The 17,853-nt window shown below is 43.9% G+C and overlaps 1 protein-coding gene across 4 annotated transcripts in view; it reads right to left on the bottom strand.

Annotated features, from left to right (window-relative positions):
* CRACR2A (calcium release activated channel regulator 2A) overlaps positions 1-13,506 on the bottom strand; it is a 121,869-nt gene extending 108,363 nt beyond the window's left edge. For 2 of the 4 annotated variants that reach the window (XM_025209109.1, XM_006027820.3), the window contains exons 1-2: positions 13,271-13,506; positions 6,509-6,620 (exon numbers count right to left, since the gene is read on the bottom strand). In XM_025209109.1, the coding sequence (XP_025064894.1) occupies positions 6,509-6,620; positions 13,271-13,432 (274 nt within the window). In that variant the 5' untranslated portion in view covers positions 13,433-13,506. Of the gene's footprint in view, positions 1-6,508; positions 6,621-13,202 lie in introns of all 4 variants that reach the window. The other 2 variants (XM_025209110.1, XM_025209111.1) reach the window with 2 other exon arrangements.
* Between the last annotated feature and the right edge of the window lie 4,347 nt (positions 13,507-17,853).

Genomic DNA, 17,853 nt, shown 5'->3' with positions numbered 1-17,853 from the left:
AAGAGTTTTCCAAACAAAAAGAACTTTTGGGAAAAATACTAGTTTACACAGGACCAAACGAAACTAATTTCTTTTTTGTGTTTTTTTTGTTAGCAGAACCTAAAGTGTCATTTAGTGCCAATCCAATAATAATATTTTTTCTTATTTTGGGACTATTTTGTCACCTTTAAACTTTTTTTTTTTTAAAAGGAGGCATAGTTTAATGGGTTTTAAGTAGGAAGGACCAGGTAACCTTGATCCTGGTATTTGGAAATAATTCTGTCCCATAAAACTCCATAGCCACTGACAAGGAGTTTTAGTTTGGTGGTACCAAGCGACTAGAAAATAGCAAGTGCAATAGCTATATTTAATAAGTGGGGGGGAGGGTAGGAGAGTGACCCATGCAAGGATAGGTACATTAGGATGACATCAACAGTGGGCAAGGCTTTAGACCAAATTTTGACGGAAATCATGTTGCATAAAATATGATGTGCTTACCAAAGGTGGGTCATGCCAGACTAGCTTGACATTTTCCTTCGTTAGTGGATTTTTCTAAAGAAAGGAACTGTGGCAAGTCTAATCTATCTGCACATAGATATACAAATATCTCATCACTAAAGTAGCTTGGAAGATCAGCAGCAAAAAGTCTCCTGAACAAATAGACAGGATCTACCTGGGGAACCCAACACACAAATGCTGCACAGAATCATAGAAAAGCAGGGTTGGAAGGGACCTTAGGATGTCATCTAGTCATTGCCCTCGTGCCCGCACCCCCTCCACCCCCCAGCAAGATCATCCCTATCAAACCATCCTAGACAAGTGTCTGTTTAACTTCCTCTTAAAAACTTCCAAAATACCGCTGTCTGACCTTCCTAACACTCTGAAGGAGCTGAAATTTTAATTAGGTTGGGGCTTACTCTCCGATCCTCAGTGAAGAACATCGTGCTCAAATTTGGTTAAACTTTGCTGTCATCAGATTAGCAGATATACAACTTCGGCACACTATGCAAATCACCATGGACATGCTGCAGTCAATGCTTGTGTCGTTACTGGTACTATGCCACATCTTTCCACCTAGCATCCGATGTCAGAATACAGGCAGCCAACTGATCACCATGGTAGAGCAAATGCCACACTCACCACAGTTCAAGGACACTCGGATCTGTTCAACTACTGTTTGTTTAGGGTGGCCAACCTGTGGCATGGGCAGCCTCTGTGCACGGCACGAGGCAGACTGGCTAAGGAACAGGCAGCATACTGGCAGAAAAGGTAGGGAGCAGAAAGCAAAGCAGCATATCAGACGGGAAGCACAGGGCAGGGAGCAGAAAGCAAAGTAGCTGATTGGGCAGGGAAAGGGAATCAGTGTAGCAATCAGGAAGGGTTTGGGATTAAAAAAGGTTAGCCCCTACTGGTCTAGCAGAAGTCCTAACTGGATAGCACTGCACATTCTCCAGCCAGCTAAGAACATCAGCAGCTCATTGTGACCAAGTAAGAGGAAGTCTCTACTGCACTGAGAAACTTCTTTCCTATGGCGTCAGAAAGCAACTTCCAGCTCTATGAGCCACTGCCTGGTATTATCGCTCAATGTGCAGATTCCATCTACCCAGTCTGGGCATTTGTAAAGATTGCAGCTTTCAATTAGGTGATGTGCTGTTTGTTGGACACAACGTTCATGCAGAGGGCTGTCCAAGATATTCATCTTGTGAAGCGTTGTTTTGAAGCGTCCTTGAGAAACTGCCACATCAGCACCTGGCTGACTAAATGCCTACCTGACTGGGGGCTCTCAATTTACCCTTGGAATCAACCAGATTAACAGGTTCAGGTGTGGCTTGATCTACCCTGCCAAGACCAGTGATGTTTAGGGTGTTGGGGAAAACTCCTGTCACTGATGGCTCTGGGGAGGACACTACTCTCATGCTGGATAGCTTACTGTTTTGTCACGGATTCCCTAGAGATCTGTAGCAGAACACTGCTGACTCAGAAGCCACTGCCTCATTTAGCTTTTGTGTTTTAAATATGACTTGCTTGTTTGCTGACAAGCTTGTATGCTTTTCCTCTGCTTTTTATGGTATATAGGCCACTCCCTATGCTATATAATCATGGGTGTATACACATCTATGATGCACATGGGTATCATGTTACTGTGGCTCATGGGAAATTGTTCGCTAAGGTACAGAAGGAGATTAGGACAAGAACTGAGGTGGGTGAGGAACTGACAAAGGAGAAGAGAACTTAAGTAGTGGTAAAGGGGGAAATATTAAGCTGCAGGGGAGATTAGCTGTGGAGCATCTCAAGAATCAGTCATTTATACCAGGGGCTGTCAACCAGGGGTATGCGTACCCCCAGGGGTACTTGGAAAGGGGCCAGAGGGATACACTCCTTAAAAGAGGTTGAAAACCTCTGATTTACACTATTGATCTTGGCAGTCAAAGCAAGAGCATGCTCATGAAATTTCCTGGTGACACAAATATGGGAGGCACCATCACTACAGCAGAGGATGGGGATGCTATGCATGAAGCACAGGATGAATTTGAGGACTAGAGTAATAAATATAAATGGAATGAAATTTTACTGTACAAAAGATCACATGGAACTTCTGCTACAAACCAAAACCAAGAGCTGCAAAAGACTGAGGAGGAAAAATGTTTTATCACAAAATTAACACATGCCACCAGTGTTTTGTAGCCTTGGGGGAAGAGGGACAGGAAGTGAAATGTGACCCTAAGATGCGAATCAGAAGAGGTTTTCAGTAGGGCTTGAGAAATGTGGAGACTGGACTTGATGGCCCAGGAGGCCCCTTCCAGTCCTATGTTCCTAAGTACTAGTGCATTCTGCAAGGTGCTAGCAAGACCTCATCTGAAATGCTGTGCACCACTGCACTCACTCATGGTCAATTAGGATGAACTCAGAATGGAGCAGGTGCAAAGAATGGCTTTGAGGATGGTCAGAGAAATGGAAGATAAGAGAGCTTTGCCCGTTTAGACTAGCAAAATGAAGCCTCACAGAATGTCTGCTTCTTTATAAAACACAACAGGAATAAAACACCAGGTAGGGAGAAGAGCTTAAATTGTAGGACAATGGTGGCAACAAAAACAAACAATTTGAACTGACCATGAATAAATTCAGGCTGGTAAACAAAAGGGTTTCTAGCTAATTATCAGAGAGCAGTAGGGGGAGAAGTGGGGATAAAAAAAAATAACTACTTCTAAGTCAGACCTTGATTGTTTGATGAAAGATAATATGCAATTTGGTTCCTTGCAATAGCAGATGACTGGACTCAATTATTCAGTTACCCTTAGTGTCCTGTGTTTCTGTAGAAACCTGTATAGGTCTGGGGTGCTCAACCTCTGCCCTGTGGGCCAGACTTGGCCTGCCGCACCATGCTATTTGGCCCACTGGGCTCCCCAGAATTCTAGACATTTGGCAGCCAGGGAGCAGTGGCACCATCCCCCTGCTGCTAAATTTCCAGACTCATGGGGAGCTCAAGCCCTGTACACTGGATCAGTCACAATCCCAGCATATAGGGCCAGGCACAGGCAATGCTGGGCCCCAGAGCCTGATCCCAGCACATGGGGGGCAATGCCAGCCCCCTGGGGCCCAATCCCAGTCGAAAGGTGTGATACCAGACCCCCAGAGTCCAATCCCAGCCTGCGGGTGTGACAGTGCCCAGCCCTTGGGGCCCAATCCTGGAGTGCAGGGCAGGGAGGAGGTGGTGCCAGTGCCAGGTCCTAAGGCTGGATTCTGATGCACAGGACTCCATTCAGTATGTGGACTGGCCCTGGACCATTCATCCAGCCTGCAGAGCCAAAAGGCTGAGTACCACCAGTCCAGATCATGAAACATACAACACTGCTGCTCTGACTTGGTCCTCCTCACCTTCTTGTTCTCTATATTCTCTCCATCCACCTTCCCTACTCCTGACTCCATGTCTTTTTCCATGTCATCCTTTATCCTTCTTTGCCTGGATCAACCAATTTCTTTTTCATCTTCAAGACCCCAGTCCTAAATGATCCAGATCATCATTTTTTCCACTAGGAGCCTGAGCAAGCCCCACAGATATTCTGAAAATATGTTTCTCTCCCCCCACAGAATTTCAGCATCAACCTTTATAAGTAGAACTGGCCAGGAAAAAAAAGGCTGGGAAGGCTAGGGATGGGAGGGCAAGTTTTCCCATGGAAAATATTGTTTTTTTCCCCTGTAGAAATTTAGAATTAAAAAATTAAACCATTTTGATCTAGAGAAGTTGCCTGAATTCCTCAAGAGCTTCCTAACTTAGGAGCCTCACCTGTCCCTGGTCAAATTAACCTTCCAGGGATGCACCACAGCCCCATCCCACTTGGACAAAGGAGGCAATAGGTCATGGGAGTGTTTTACCAGGGTACAGCCTGAGAAATGTTATCTAGCCTAGAGCAGGGGCAAGCAACTATATTGGCTGGAGGGCTGCTTAACGAGCTTTGGTGAACTGTCGAGGGCCACATGGGCAGCCCCACCCCCTGACAGTTGCCCCATCCCCTAGTCACCCCATTGGGACTAGAAGTCCCACCCCCTAACCCTTGCCACTGGAAGTCCCTCTCCTTGGCCCCTGGAAATACTCCTTTTGGGAGGCGAGGGTTACCATCTTGGAAACAGAAAAAAAAAAAAAAAAATCAAATCATGCACTAAACGTCAAACACCTACTACATTTTAATTTTATTACAAAAATATTTCTCATGATTTGTTTTTGTGTACTGTATACAGGGGGAAATGCATAATAACTAAAAAATAAAGTCTTACTCTTGTATATGGTCTCTGGGGGTGGGAGGCAAGGGGTGGGTGTGTGAGGTTTGTGGGGTGTGAGGGAGGGTGGGGGGGTGTGGGGACCCACCACACAATGCGCAATCCCCTCTGCCAGCAGCAGCAGCAGGCTAGGGCGCTCAGGATGCTTGCGTCCCGTGCAGGTGCTGGCGCCCAGTAATGCTTGGCTCCAGCCAGTGCTGCACATGGGGTCAAGGAGCACAGCTTTCCCAGGCCACCTCTATCACAGGGGCTCCATGAGGCATGTGTGCAGCCTGTGTGGCACCAAGGGAAGCCCCGCACTGGAGCCAGCTGCCTTCCCTGCTCCCTGCTGCATAGGTCCCAAGGCTGTGCGGGGAAGTAGGGGCCAGGGCTCCCCTCCACTTCCAGCAGAGTCCCAGGACCTGTGCAGCAGGGGGCGGAGAAGGCAGCCGGTTCCAGCACGGGGCTTCCCCTAGTGCCACTTGAGTATGGGACCTGCATGCATGCTGTGCGGAGCCCCTGCAATAGAGGCGGGCAAGGCAGGCTGCGCTCCTCAACCGCAAGCGCAGCACTAGCCAAAGCTGTGCACTAGTGGGAGCCAGTGCCTGCGCAGGGCACAAGCACTGGTGCTGCTGGCAGAGGGGGCTCTGCATCCTGTTGGGGAATGTGTGGGGAGTCACCATATCCCCCCATTCTCCCTCACACCCACACCCTGCCCAACCAAGCTCTGCAGTCCTGCTGGCCCCCAGGGTGCAGGCTCCACGCTGCCGACAGCCCCAGCCCCACACTCCCTGCTCCCACCCAGCTGCAGCTCCCCACTTCAACCCCGCCACTTCCCTATCTGCTGCCCAGAGCAAACAGGATGCCAGAGAAGCCAAGCAGGTTCCCCCATGGTGGCTGCAGCAGCAGCAGCCCCTCCCAGAAGCTGCTGTTGGCTGGACCCGGCCCTTCCGCCCATGAAGGTGGAAGTAAGGTACAAGAGGATATGTTGTGGGGTGTGTGTATATATGCAAGTGCCTTGCTCCCACCCTCATAGGCGGAAGGGCTGGGCAGGATACAGTTTGTTGATGGGTGTCCACAGGCCAGATGAAAAAGTGCACGGTGGGCCAGATTTGGACCATGGGCTGTATTTTGCCTGCCCCAGGCCTACAGAATTGGGACAATCTGTGGAATCCAGCCCATGGCATCCAGGAAACACCCTAGCTGGATTTCCAACTTCAAGTAATAAAAAGGGTTTTATGAAAAATCTAAATTTTTCCACAGATATTGTTTGTGAAAACAGTTAATTAAAAACTGATTTTCTGTGAAAAAGACTTCTGATGGAAAGTTTTTGATCAAGTGTAGTTCAAAAGCATTCTCTATTAAGTTCTTTTTTTTGGTAGCTTTTATGGTGAAACCTATTTTGGGTACCTGCTCAGAAGTCTGACAGAATGCAATTGTTTAATAGAGGACATATTTTTATAAAGGCAGATCAGAACTATGGTCAGGGTATGCTGATATTGTAGTCACAGAAGTACCTTCTCTGCAGAGTAAAACAGGCCTGCACCAAGCTTAGTGCTGCTGCAGCTATACTTCTTTCAGTAGCCAAGTCAGCTATCTTTTACATGATGCTTGGCATGCTTTGAGTCAGTCTCAAGATATTTGGCCATGCCTCAGAACTAAGCTAGAAGGTCCTCAGACTATGAACATTGTCTCCTTATCTCTGTGAAGTACCAAGCATTACAGCTTTACAAAGCACATAGAGCTTTACAAGGATCTGCATTCCAAAACTCACTGAATCCTGTAGTGAACTCCTCCGGGGTAAGTGAACCATTGCCATCAGTATCCAGGGTATCAAAAACCTTCTCCAGCTCTTCTAGACTAAGAGGCAACTCCCCATGAAGTCTCTGAAATGAGAAACCATGCCTCAGGTACACCATGCATTACAAAAAAAGTGTTAGAGAAGAATCTGGAGATCAAGAACCCCAATAATTCAGAACACTAGGTCAATACCTGGAGAAGTTTCTCACATAAAATGTTTCAGTTTTTCCACATTATCTTTCTTCTTAGCATTTTCTTTTAAGTATGAAAAACATAGTTTCATTAATACATTATTCTTCTCTGAGGGGCTTTTATGTATCAATTGCAGATTACTTTAAACTTAGAAGGGGGGAACTACCCCCACAGAAAACTAATTTTGATGAGGTAAACCAAATCTTTAGAAAAATATGATTGCTATTGGTTCCCTTTACATCTCCCAGCCTAAACTCCTCTGCCTTCTCTATGCCGACTCGGCAGAGTTGTTGACATCCTTACATGAAACAGTTCAAGTCTCAGGTTAAACCAACATGAATTATAACTCTAAAAGTTATCATGAGGATTGGTCCCTGTAACAGGGAACCCTAGCCCTGTCACTAGGAGGCAGGGCGGCCCCTTTAAGACCAAAGTCTTTAGAAACACCAAGTACCAGAAGGGCAGGGGCTAAAAGCCCAACCACACAGGCCGGTCAGCTGACCGGAAGGAGATAGGGCTCTGGGCACATATAAGTCCCAGGGCTGAGGCTGGCAGAAGTCAGTCCTCTGACAGCAGCCAAGAGTGAAGGAGCTCAAGCAGACAAGTTCCATGCAGATGTCTGGTTGCCTGTTTTGCTGCCTGTATGGAATATTAGGCCTCTAGGAACCCTGAAGGTATTTAGGGCTGAGAGGGCATCGATGCTAAGGGGGAAGTTTAGGGGTTTTTTGAGAGAATGTGAGAATTGGATTGTTGTGTTATGTTATAGCCCAGGGGCTCGGGTTTTTTGTTGTATTTTACTCTGGTGGACCGTGATGGGGCTAACTGGGGAACAAGAGGCCTCATAGGGGCACACCGCGGTGTACACCCCAGCACCAGAGAGGGCACGGACATAGGGCTACAGAGAGCCCAGCGCCAGGGAGGGTGCAGAGATATGACTGTAGAGAGCTCTACGCCAGAGAAGGCACGGAGGCAGGGCTGCAGAGAGCCCAACGTTAGAAAGGGACAAGAGGCTGTGCAAGGCCAAATAAGAATGAAAGGTGATATTCTTTACATACTATCTGCAAGGCATGGGCCACTATGTAGGGAAGGTTTGGAGTGGTGGATAGTGATCCCTGGTGTTGGGGTAGTAAATGGGCAGCCTCCTGTTTGATTTCATAGACATTAGGGCTGGAAGGGACCTCAGAAGATCATCGAGTCCAGCCCCCTGCCCAAAGGCAGGAAGTCAGCTGGGATCCTGAGTAACATCATAATTATTTTTTCCATCAAGGCATGGCAGGAAAGAAAGGTGGGTGATTAGCCCAGAAACAGAGGGTCGGGCCAACATCAGACAGGTCTGGGAATGGCTCCCTGCTACAGTGCCATTATTAAAACTGGCCAACATTCACAACTTCCATTTCATGGGATATTATTAAATTACTTTTTTCATCCTTTCATCATTTGAAACAGTTGAATTTTCAAAGCATTCTGTGAAATCAGAATTCTGGAAAAATCTTGAAAATGTCAAAATTAAACAAGTCAGTGTTGACATTTCTAATTTTTTTATTTAATTATTATTGCTCTTTAATGGTCTATCATTTTGTTTTATTTTTAAATTAGTTTGTATTTCATTTTATTTTAGATCATCTGATTTGATCCTTTTTAACTTTATATGCAGAGTCTCCCAACGCCTAACTATCTGGTTGGTCTAATCAAAGATATCACATCTACCCAAATAACCTTGCCTGCCTTGTATGTTGTTTGAATCTAATGATATATTTTTCAATGTTATTATTTTATCTTATTTCTAAATGTATTAACACAGCAGTTGCTACTTTAATTTGTAAAGTGAAACATCTTGTTTTCTTCTTCAATTTGTCTCCCACGGGACAAGATCAAGCTGTTTCATTACTAGAGCCATGTCACTAACTGATTTTTCAGTTTAGCCAACAAACTGAAAAGAACACCAGCAGCAATGAAAGCAATAACAACAAAAACAACATCAATAATAACAACAATCCTGAAATATGTTTTCCCATTTTTCTCAATGAAATGAAAAACAAACAAAAAAATTGCCTGATGAAAGGGTCTGTTCATCCTAATAAACCAGATCATATCAGAACTGTCTAAGCATTTCAGTTTGGGGCAGTTATAAGAATAACACCAAAGGCTACAATTCACAAGACTGCAAGGGGAGGAAGCAGCAGTTCTTTTTATGCAACAGATCAGTGGTGAGAACACTCAACAAGGAAGCAGGAAACTCAGGCTCAAAACGTTCCCATGCCTGAGGGGGAATATGAACTCATATCAGCAACAAAAGGAAGTGGCCTCCCTAATCACTAGGTCACAGGTTACCTGTAGGGAGGAGGGTGCATGAACCTCAATCTTTCCTGTTGATGTTCCACTTCATATTAAATGCCTAAATACATAGTGTCTCATGTAGATTCGGCGACTGACTACGCAATCATTACCTGCAGATTCATTTAGTACTCATATAAACAAGTACTAAATGACTGCGTAGTAACCAGCGTTACTGTGCAGCAGCATCGCTGAATGGCTTTTAGGTGACGCTGACTGTGTAGTAGCTCATTACTACTGTGCAGTCAGCATTGTGTGTAGATGTGCCCATTAAATACTTAAATGCCTGTACACTAGAACAGGCACAAGCACCCTCCCTACTAACATACAGTCTCATTCTCTTTCTGGCTCAATAAATATTTATGGATTTCACCTATGGGGAAACAGTGTAAATAGGGGAGACTATGAGTTACCTCAGTATATCCTAAAGCATGGTGTTTAAGGTGCTCTTCTGGAAAAGGGGTTCAAACCCCCCTGGTCACAGACAGGATGCAAATACTAGGCCTACTATGCACTGCTGGCAATTAAAAAGCAAGTAAGCATTTTGCTTGGTGTTTCCACCCTGGAATCATTAAGTGTATGCCATGTAAAAGCTAGCTTGGAGCATGTGTATGGTGATCAGTGGAGACTAGATCACCTAGTCAGGGTCTTCAGCAGGTCTTGTAGTCTACAGCATAACACTGGTGCTCCTGTGGCCACACCATTACTTTCTGTGGCCACACCATTACTTGTACCTGAGCCAGCTCATATAAAGCTAGCTCAGTCTGTATGACTCACAGTCATACCTTTGAAGGGAGGGGACATGCACTGTCAGAGACAAATACCAATGGAACCTCACCAAACCATTTTTACAGGATCACCTGACAGATTAGAACTTGCCTCTTAAGTAAATACAGGCACAAAAACAAAAGCTCGAATCTCTCCCTAACTGTTCAAATGACTTTCTGTTCTTCATATAAAAAGACTCCACAGAAATGCAGAACAATGTCCTTGATAGAAGAAAATAAGGACAACTGTCCAGACATTAGCAGAGAGAAAGGTGAATCCGTTGTATTCACAAGGGCTTCCCTGGCTGCAAACACATTGGCTAGAACAGTGGTTCTCAGTATTTTTTGTACCAGGACCCATATGTTAACATGGATAGCCAGTCCCAACCCAGTGCCCCTCACTCCCGACCCACTGACCCCCCGCAAACCCCAGGCCCCAGCCCCTCGCTCCCCACTGTGCGGGGGCAAGGGGTGGGTGTGTGGGGCAGGGAAGAGCCCAAGCAGCCTCTATAAGCCCCTTGCAGGCTGGAACTCTGCCAGCCTGCAAGTGAAAAGCCACGGTTTTCCTAAGGTTTTTCTCCTCTAAAGGAGAATCTATTTTTAAAGTTTGTTAATCCAGTTTTGCTTGTGACCCTCTCATATATTCTTGTGACCCACTTTTGGGTTGCAACCCATGGGTTGAGAAATGCTAGGCTAGAATACTCACTGTGAGCTGTAAAGGGAGGAGAGATTGAGCCAGCAAAGTAAAAATGGCCATAAGCAATAGCAGCAGCACAGAGACAGAACTACCTGGGCCCAGACATCTCTGGAGTGGAACACCAGATTTCAGAGGAAGGAAATTGCCTGCAATTGCTTGTTTCCACTGTGCTTAGGAAATCCTTGTTCACATTGTGGGCAAATACATCAGAACAAGCCCCAGAAACATGCTTGACTCATGAGCAGTGTCTCACTTACACACAACACTGCAAGGCGCCCAATTTCGGCTAACTGCTCAGAACAAGGGAGAAAATATCATCATTCTGTCAAATACCAATAGCTACCATGGGAGTGAACCTGGGTAAGTTAATCAAGTGAATTCCTTTCTACTTAGTTTCAGAAAAATAGAAGTGCTACTCTCTGAGCATCAGAGGTCTTTCACTTAATATGGCTAAGTGCATTGAGCAACAGATTTAAGTCTAGGGAGAGGTTTTGAGCCCAGTTATGGCTTAGTATGTAGTAACATCACTGAAATCAAAGAAAAAAGTTTTGGGAATTGTTGAGTATACAAACATGATCAGAAACTGACCCGCAGGTTTGGACATATGGTAAAAATCTGTGTTCCGTTGACTTTAATGAGATCCTAATTAATGACAGCAAAATTCCCCTAGTCTGAATCTATAAATGATCAGCAGACTACACCTACTCTGTACATTTGGATGGGATGATCAGAAACTACCTTTGACTTCAGGCCAGGCTCGCTGAAGGGTCTCAGTTAATACTGTTGCTGGAACTGCTACTTTAGTTTCCTAGGCCTTGTATATTTTTAATGCTTAACATTTCATTTCAGATAGAATACAAAATCAAAGGGAAAGAAGCTAATCCCGCCTTGTTTTTACACCTGTGTAACTACACTGTTATGGGTAGAATTGCTCTCAATTTGCTCAGCTGTTAAGAGAGGGGAGCATCAACCCAGTATTTGCAAAAGGGTTGTTTTTGAAATGTAATCTTTAATCATCTTAGCTGGAAACAAAAGGGAGCATAAAGCAACACCATTTCAAGTGGTCTCAGGTTATTGAATCCCAAAACCTTTTCTTTCTTATTTTTAACATTGGACATTTACTCGCAGAGAAAGCTCAAACTGCTAAACCACCCTGAAACAGTAACTCACATTGTGAAATCAAAGAAAAATATTGCATTCTTCTCTTTGCAATTCAAACAGGGTTTGCATCACCCCTTTCCAAAGCTTACAAGCTCAGGGGTCTGCTTTCCCTCTCAGAGAAAAACACAGAATTGAATGGAAATAAATCTCTCTTAAAATGTCCATGCAGATACCAACTAGTAAAACTCAAAAACAAAAAAAGCCTCATGTGTATTACAGATTCAGTTATATTTACTTCTTATACTACAGTAAAATAGGATGATGATAGAAGAAACTGCCTCAGGGTCCAATCCCACAAAGTTCTATTATGAGCTTAATTTCTCCAGTGGGAGAGCATACAGAGGGTAATCAGAACTACAGCTCTGCTCTAACATTTCCACTAGCTGTAAGTAAAACAGGTAAGTAAAAAATCCATAAGGACACTGGCCTGCAACAAAAAAACTGCAGTTAGTAATAAGTCAAGTATGTTAGCATCAAATTTTGTTTTTTATATAATATGTATTGTTTTAATTGGATTTTTGTTGTTTTCATATTTTCCCTGTGTAGAAGATGCATTTTTCCCATGAAAATGTATGCCTAAAATTAAAGTGCATCTTGTATTACAAATATTACTGAATCACTGTAATAAAACTGGACCAAAATTCAAATCAAATGTATATTAAAAACCTCTCTTTCCATAACTTTATGTTCCTTTTTTGGGAAGTATGTTTTATACACAGGCAAGTCCTGTGCGTTGGAAAGCATGGCAAATTAAACGTCTTTGAGCTTGAAGATTTGAAGTGTTCCTAAAATTTTGTTTAAGCCATTTTAGCTCTTAAAATTTGGAGATGCACTGATACTTTCATTTTTTGTCATCTATTAACACTAAAGTAAAAACTGATTAATACACCCAAGCAATACCCTGCATGTCAGATGTGAGCTACTGAAGAAATCCACTGCATAGGATCCTAGTTTCCATAAAATTATGGATTGAACATCCATCTTAATAAGTAACTCTACAATATGGGCCTGATCCTGTTCTCAGTGAAGTACAATACACTTTTGCCATATACTTTAAAAAGATCAAAGTCCCTTAAATTTAAAAATACTTCAACAAAACATTTGCTTAACACTAGAATCCATGGACATAAACAACATAATGTTATTTGTTTGTACTAAGTAGGGTACAATGGTGATGGAAAAGCAAAAACAATAGTTTGGGTTTAGGTGACTTGTTAAAAAAACAAGTGTATGAGAAAAATAGATGAACAAAATATATTCTCGATTCTAGGGTATAATATAAGTAATTCCAGTGAAGGAGATGGAGATGTCCCATTTTAAGTCAAAAGTGTCTCAGTTCCCTTGAATTTTTTAAACAGTATATTTTCTTTCTGTTTCCATTTTAATCGCTGGTTTGTATGGGGGAAAAGTACAAAAATTCATCCCTTAGTTCCACAACATTATTATTATTCTTTTTACATTACATATCTTATTCTTTAGCTTATCTTTTCTTAAGTTTTTAAGTTACCAGATCTCACCTTATTAACTCTTTTAGGAGCCTAGGAATTTTGCATTGCATCATTTTACTCAGCCAGCTTTGCTTTACCTGCATGTCATGACGAGTGATGAAGCCTTTGCCCTCCACATCACAAGTCTGAAAGAACTCATGTGCTTTCTCCAACATATCTAGTTGTCCTGGGTCTTGGCCTCCTGTACCACTCCAGGCCACGCGGCCTGGTGACTGAGGACCGGCACAGCCTCCCTCCATTCTGTCCCTTGCAGGTCTGGTCACAGAAGTATTTTAGGATGCCGCCATCCCATTCACTCTCAAATTCTGATCCAAAACCTGTACATCGAAGGTAAGAAAAAGAGTACATCACAGGCTCTCAATGATGCTTTCTGTCATCTCTTAGCAACCACCTCTTTAATTAGCCAGTGAAGCATAGAAGAAGAAAAAAGCTTTTTGAAAATGCCTGCCATGATCTATTCCTTTAATAGACTGGACTAGATAACACTGCAAATAGGATTCCGAAAGAGGAAAGAAAAGTCTAAGACTAAAAAGACTCTCACAGAAAAATTAGCCAATTTAATAAGAAATGTAGACAATTAATTGACATGAACAAGAAGGCATGAAAAGTATGGGCAAATAAAAAAGGAAGAATAAATTATAGTCACTACAAGTACTCACTTGGTATTTTTGCTGCCTTTTATTATTTAATGCCAAGACTGGAGTTTGTGTGTAGTCATTTAAGCTTTTTGGAATATGGTGTATTCATACAAAAGGTCAGAAAAAGCTGATGGAGTCAGTGAATACTTTGTTCAAATAAGATGCATGGAACCGAAAAGGAGCAAGAAAAGTGCATTTATGGAATTTTGAATTTTTCTAATTCACTATAAGAATAAGAACTAGAGTATCCATTTTCTTTGTACGTTGAGTTGATATTTTTGGATATGGAAAAAGGAAAACCTTTTCAACGGCCTCTGGGAAAGCATATATTTTGTAACACATAGCAAGTATTCATTTTCAAAGGTTTGGAGGCAGAATAAATATGATAAAACCACGTAAGTGTTCCCATACAAACAGTATCCTCTGTATCAAGACCACTCTACACGAAGCATCTGTGCAAAAAGAAGACTTGCAGAAAGCTACATTTAGAAAACAACTATGCCAAACCATAGCAGGCTCCCACCTGCTTGATTTCCTTTAAGTAAACAGGGTTTTTTTGTTCAGAAATGCAAAATAAAAAGACAATAGGGCCCAATTCTGAGCTCACATTGATTGATATAAACCAGGAGCGACTCACCTAAAGCCAAAAGAGTTACTGGAACCTCAAGAACAGCAGTAGTATAGGGTGTAGCATAGCACAGGTCACTAAAATAAGAATGCAGCAGTGGCCTCTACTTGGGATCAATGGGGAAATCTAAGGAAGACCTGTGGCTTATGTATCCCATGGATGTCTGTCCCTTAAATGAAACAGGCTAGAGAGAGTGTACAGCATTTCTCCTCATTGCATTGTTCAGTAATCACTCAAAGCCACGCAACCTAGAGGGCTGCTTCATTTGGTTTCCCAGTTCTGACTGGTCACTATGCAGAACATGAGCCTTTGTATGACTGTGACACTGCGTCCACTACTCTGCCCCCTCACTGGGGCTCTCGGCCTTATGTCCCTTGAGTCTCAGGTCTGATGACATGCCTGGACCCCTCGCCTGTCCCCTCTACTGGGTAATCCACCAGGTTGTGGGGGCTGAGGCTATATGGTGCCCCATCCTTGCCTTTCACTAGGGAGGCACTGGTGTAACATTTCCTGGGGCCACAAGCAGCCCCACCACACCATCCTACCCCTTCAGGGTATAGTTTTAGGTCATTCCCCAGGATCTGGAACCTCCTCCATCCCCATAGCTCCTACCCGGAGCCACCAGGCGGGTGTTATCCCTCCCGCTCCCTGTAGCAACTGCCCAGGAGGGCCTGGGTTTATACTGAGACTGCCCAGTCCCATCCTCCAATCCAGAAGCCCTTTTGTGGTCATGTGACTGCCTCCTTAAGCTGCAACACACCTGCCAGCTGCTCCACAGCCTGTTCAAGCCTCTTAAAGTGGCAGGCACCAAAGGTGCCCTGCCACAATGACACAACAGTAACCTTCAGCCAACTTGTGTGAGAGTGGCTTGAAAGTACAGTTCTTCACAGCAGTTAATGTTGCAGGGGTGTTCTACTTCGTGCCAGTTCTGTTTCTGACTACTCATGTTAACCATGAAGGGCCATGCTTCACCAGGTACTTAAGTTGCAAACAAATCCCTGGCAGGATTTTCAAAAATGGCTTGCAGACTTGCAAGCAGTGCTAACATTGAGTGGCACCCCATAGCACCCTTGAAAGGATCTCAGGGCACCCTGGTTGAGAATCACTGTTCTAGGGAAACAAAGGTCACAGAATTTTCAGATGATGTAGTCTGTCTGACAAGACAGAATTTGGGGAGATCTTTGCAATGGGACTTCAAGTGGCCAAGAAACAAAACTGTAGGGGAATATGGTGTAAAGGACATGAGCACGATTCTCCCACCCTGCTGCTTTTCTACTGCCAAAATTCTTATTGACCTCAACAGAGCTGCTTCCAATTGACGCCAGGATAAAGGTGATCAAAATAAGACCTTATGGTTCAAATTCCTTGTTGGAATAAGAACTTCAAGTCCTGTGATTTGTATAAGGGTTCTCTAGACTTGCTTAAAGAGCAAAATACTATTTTGCCAATGAAGAGCCAATGGTGTGCAAAGGAACTGAAATATGGGAACAGATAAACACGGGTGGGAGAAAAGGAAACAACTTATGTTTGATAACGTTATTTACCTTTCGACATATGAAGGACAGGTCATCTTTAGAACACCATCCTACTTTCTAAATATTTCTACTCCATAAAACAGAATCATGCACATCACAAGGGCTCCACCTTTTGTAAATATCATACGTGCTAGCTACGCAGCAAGCAAAAGGCACCTGGCTTCATCAATGCAGCAGAAAATTAAATTAATGGAAGCATCTAAACCCTTAATAGTTAGAGCAACCAGCACATCTGGTGCTGTTCATCTCAGTGTCTCTAGGATGTATGTGGTAGTTGTGTTGGTCTGAGACGAAAAGAAATGAAAAAAATCTAGATGTACTCTTGGTTCCAAAATGATACTTCTTATTAGACCAACTGAGAAATTGAAAAAAAACCCTTTTTCTGCAAGCTTTTGGGCTCATGGTGCCCTTCATCAGGCTCAGGGAAAGTTCAAGATGGTAAAAAGTCCCCATATGTAGGAAATAAACTTCATTTTTGCACGGAGGAAGCAGAAGCTACCACATACATCCCTGAAACAGGGAAGATGCCAAATTTTAGCCAATTTTGGATTACAAACTTCATTGCTGAACAAGAAGACAGATTTCTACCCTTCCCTGCCTGCCACCTGACACCACCAGGGAAGAAATCCTGCTCAATCTACACAAGAAAGAGCAAGATCACAAAGAGACTCTCATGGACCTAGAGGGACAGTTTTCCAGCTTCTGCTTCCTCTGTGCAAAAATGAAGTTTATTTACTACATATGGAGACTTTTTACCATCTTGAACTTTCCCTGAGCCTGATGAAGGGAGCATGAGCCCGAAAGCTTGTAGAAAAATAATATTTTTGCAATTTCTCAGTTGGTCTAATAAAAGGTATAATTTTGGAACCAAGAGTCCTAGATTTTTGCATCTCAATTTCTCAGGCATTCTGATACCTTGCAAACACTGGTAACAACAAAAAGATTAAAACTGTGGCATGCTACATATTATTGGATGGATACCTTAAAATGATTCCACATTCACATTCCACAAAAGTGAAAAATTGCTCTAAGCATTTACCTAATAAAGAAAACTTACTGGCAGCTTGAAAAATCAGATCATGCCCCTTCCAGACTAAAACCATCCAGCAGAGACTTGGCTTCCCACTGTCTGGTCCCAATATCACGGCAAACACTGGGCTACATATAAATGGGCCCTGTTGTAGGCAGCAGCAGGCCAAGTCTAATAGTGCTTAACCTCCCCAAACTAATGTTATGGCTTCTGGGACAGCACAACCGCCGTGCCCCACTGCTGCAGTGCTTAGCCCAGTGCCCCCGCCACATGCTCCACACCACCATGCAAACAGCACCAGTGTGCGCTGGCCCCCACAATGGCCCTGTGGGAGAGAGGGGCAGGGGTCAAGCAGGCGCACCCCGCAATGCTCAGCCCCTCCAATTAATATTTCCTCCCGCTACTTATGGGCCCTGTCATCAGTCAGAGTAAGTTGACATGGATCTAACCAACACTAGCTAAGGATATGGACCTCTGAGGTTTCTTACAAGCTGCCTAATCCTCTTTGCAAACCAGTTTTCAGACAGGTTGGATGCCCAGCACTATGTCTGGAAGGATCCACTGCGATCCCCTGGGGAAGGCACATCAAACCCACCCAACCACAGGACTTTGTGGGAGCTGGATCTGGACAAAGTAGCATCCAGGAGCCAGGAAGGCAAATGCAGCCCTCACTCGCCCTCCCCCACCCTCACCAAAACATATCCCCAAGGAGGCTGTGATACTGTGGGTTTTGTCGGTGGACCCCACCCCCTCTTACTCTGCCTCCCAAATTCCTGGCCCTTCTTCTAGGAGCCCTGCAGGTCAAATTACATGGCTCCACAGGCCAGAT

The sequence above is a fragment of the Alligator sinensis genome, unplaced genomic scaffold (assembly GCF_000455745.1).
Source record: "Alligator sinensis unplaced genomic scaffold, ASM45574v1 scaffold177_1, whole genome shotgun sequence".
Lineage (NCBI taxonomy): Eukaryota > Metazoa > Chordata > Crocodylia > Alligatoridae > Alligator > Alligator sinensis.
The sequence above is the reverse complement of the archived record's forward strand: the minus strand, read 5'-3'. Positions and strand labels throughout refer to the sequence as shown.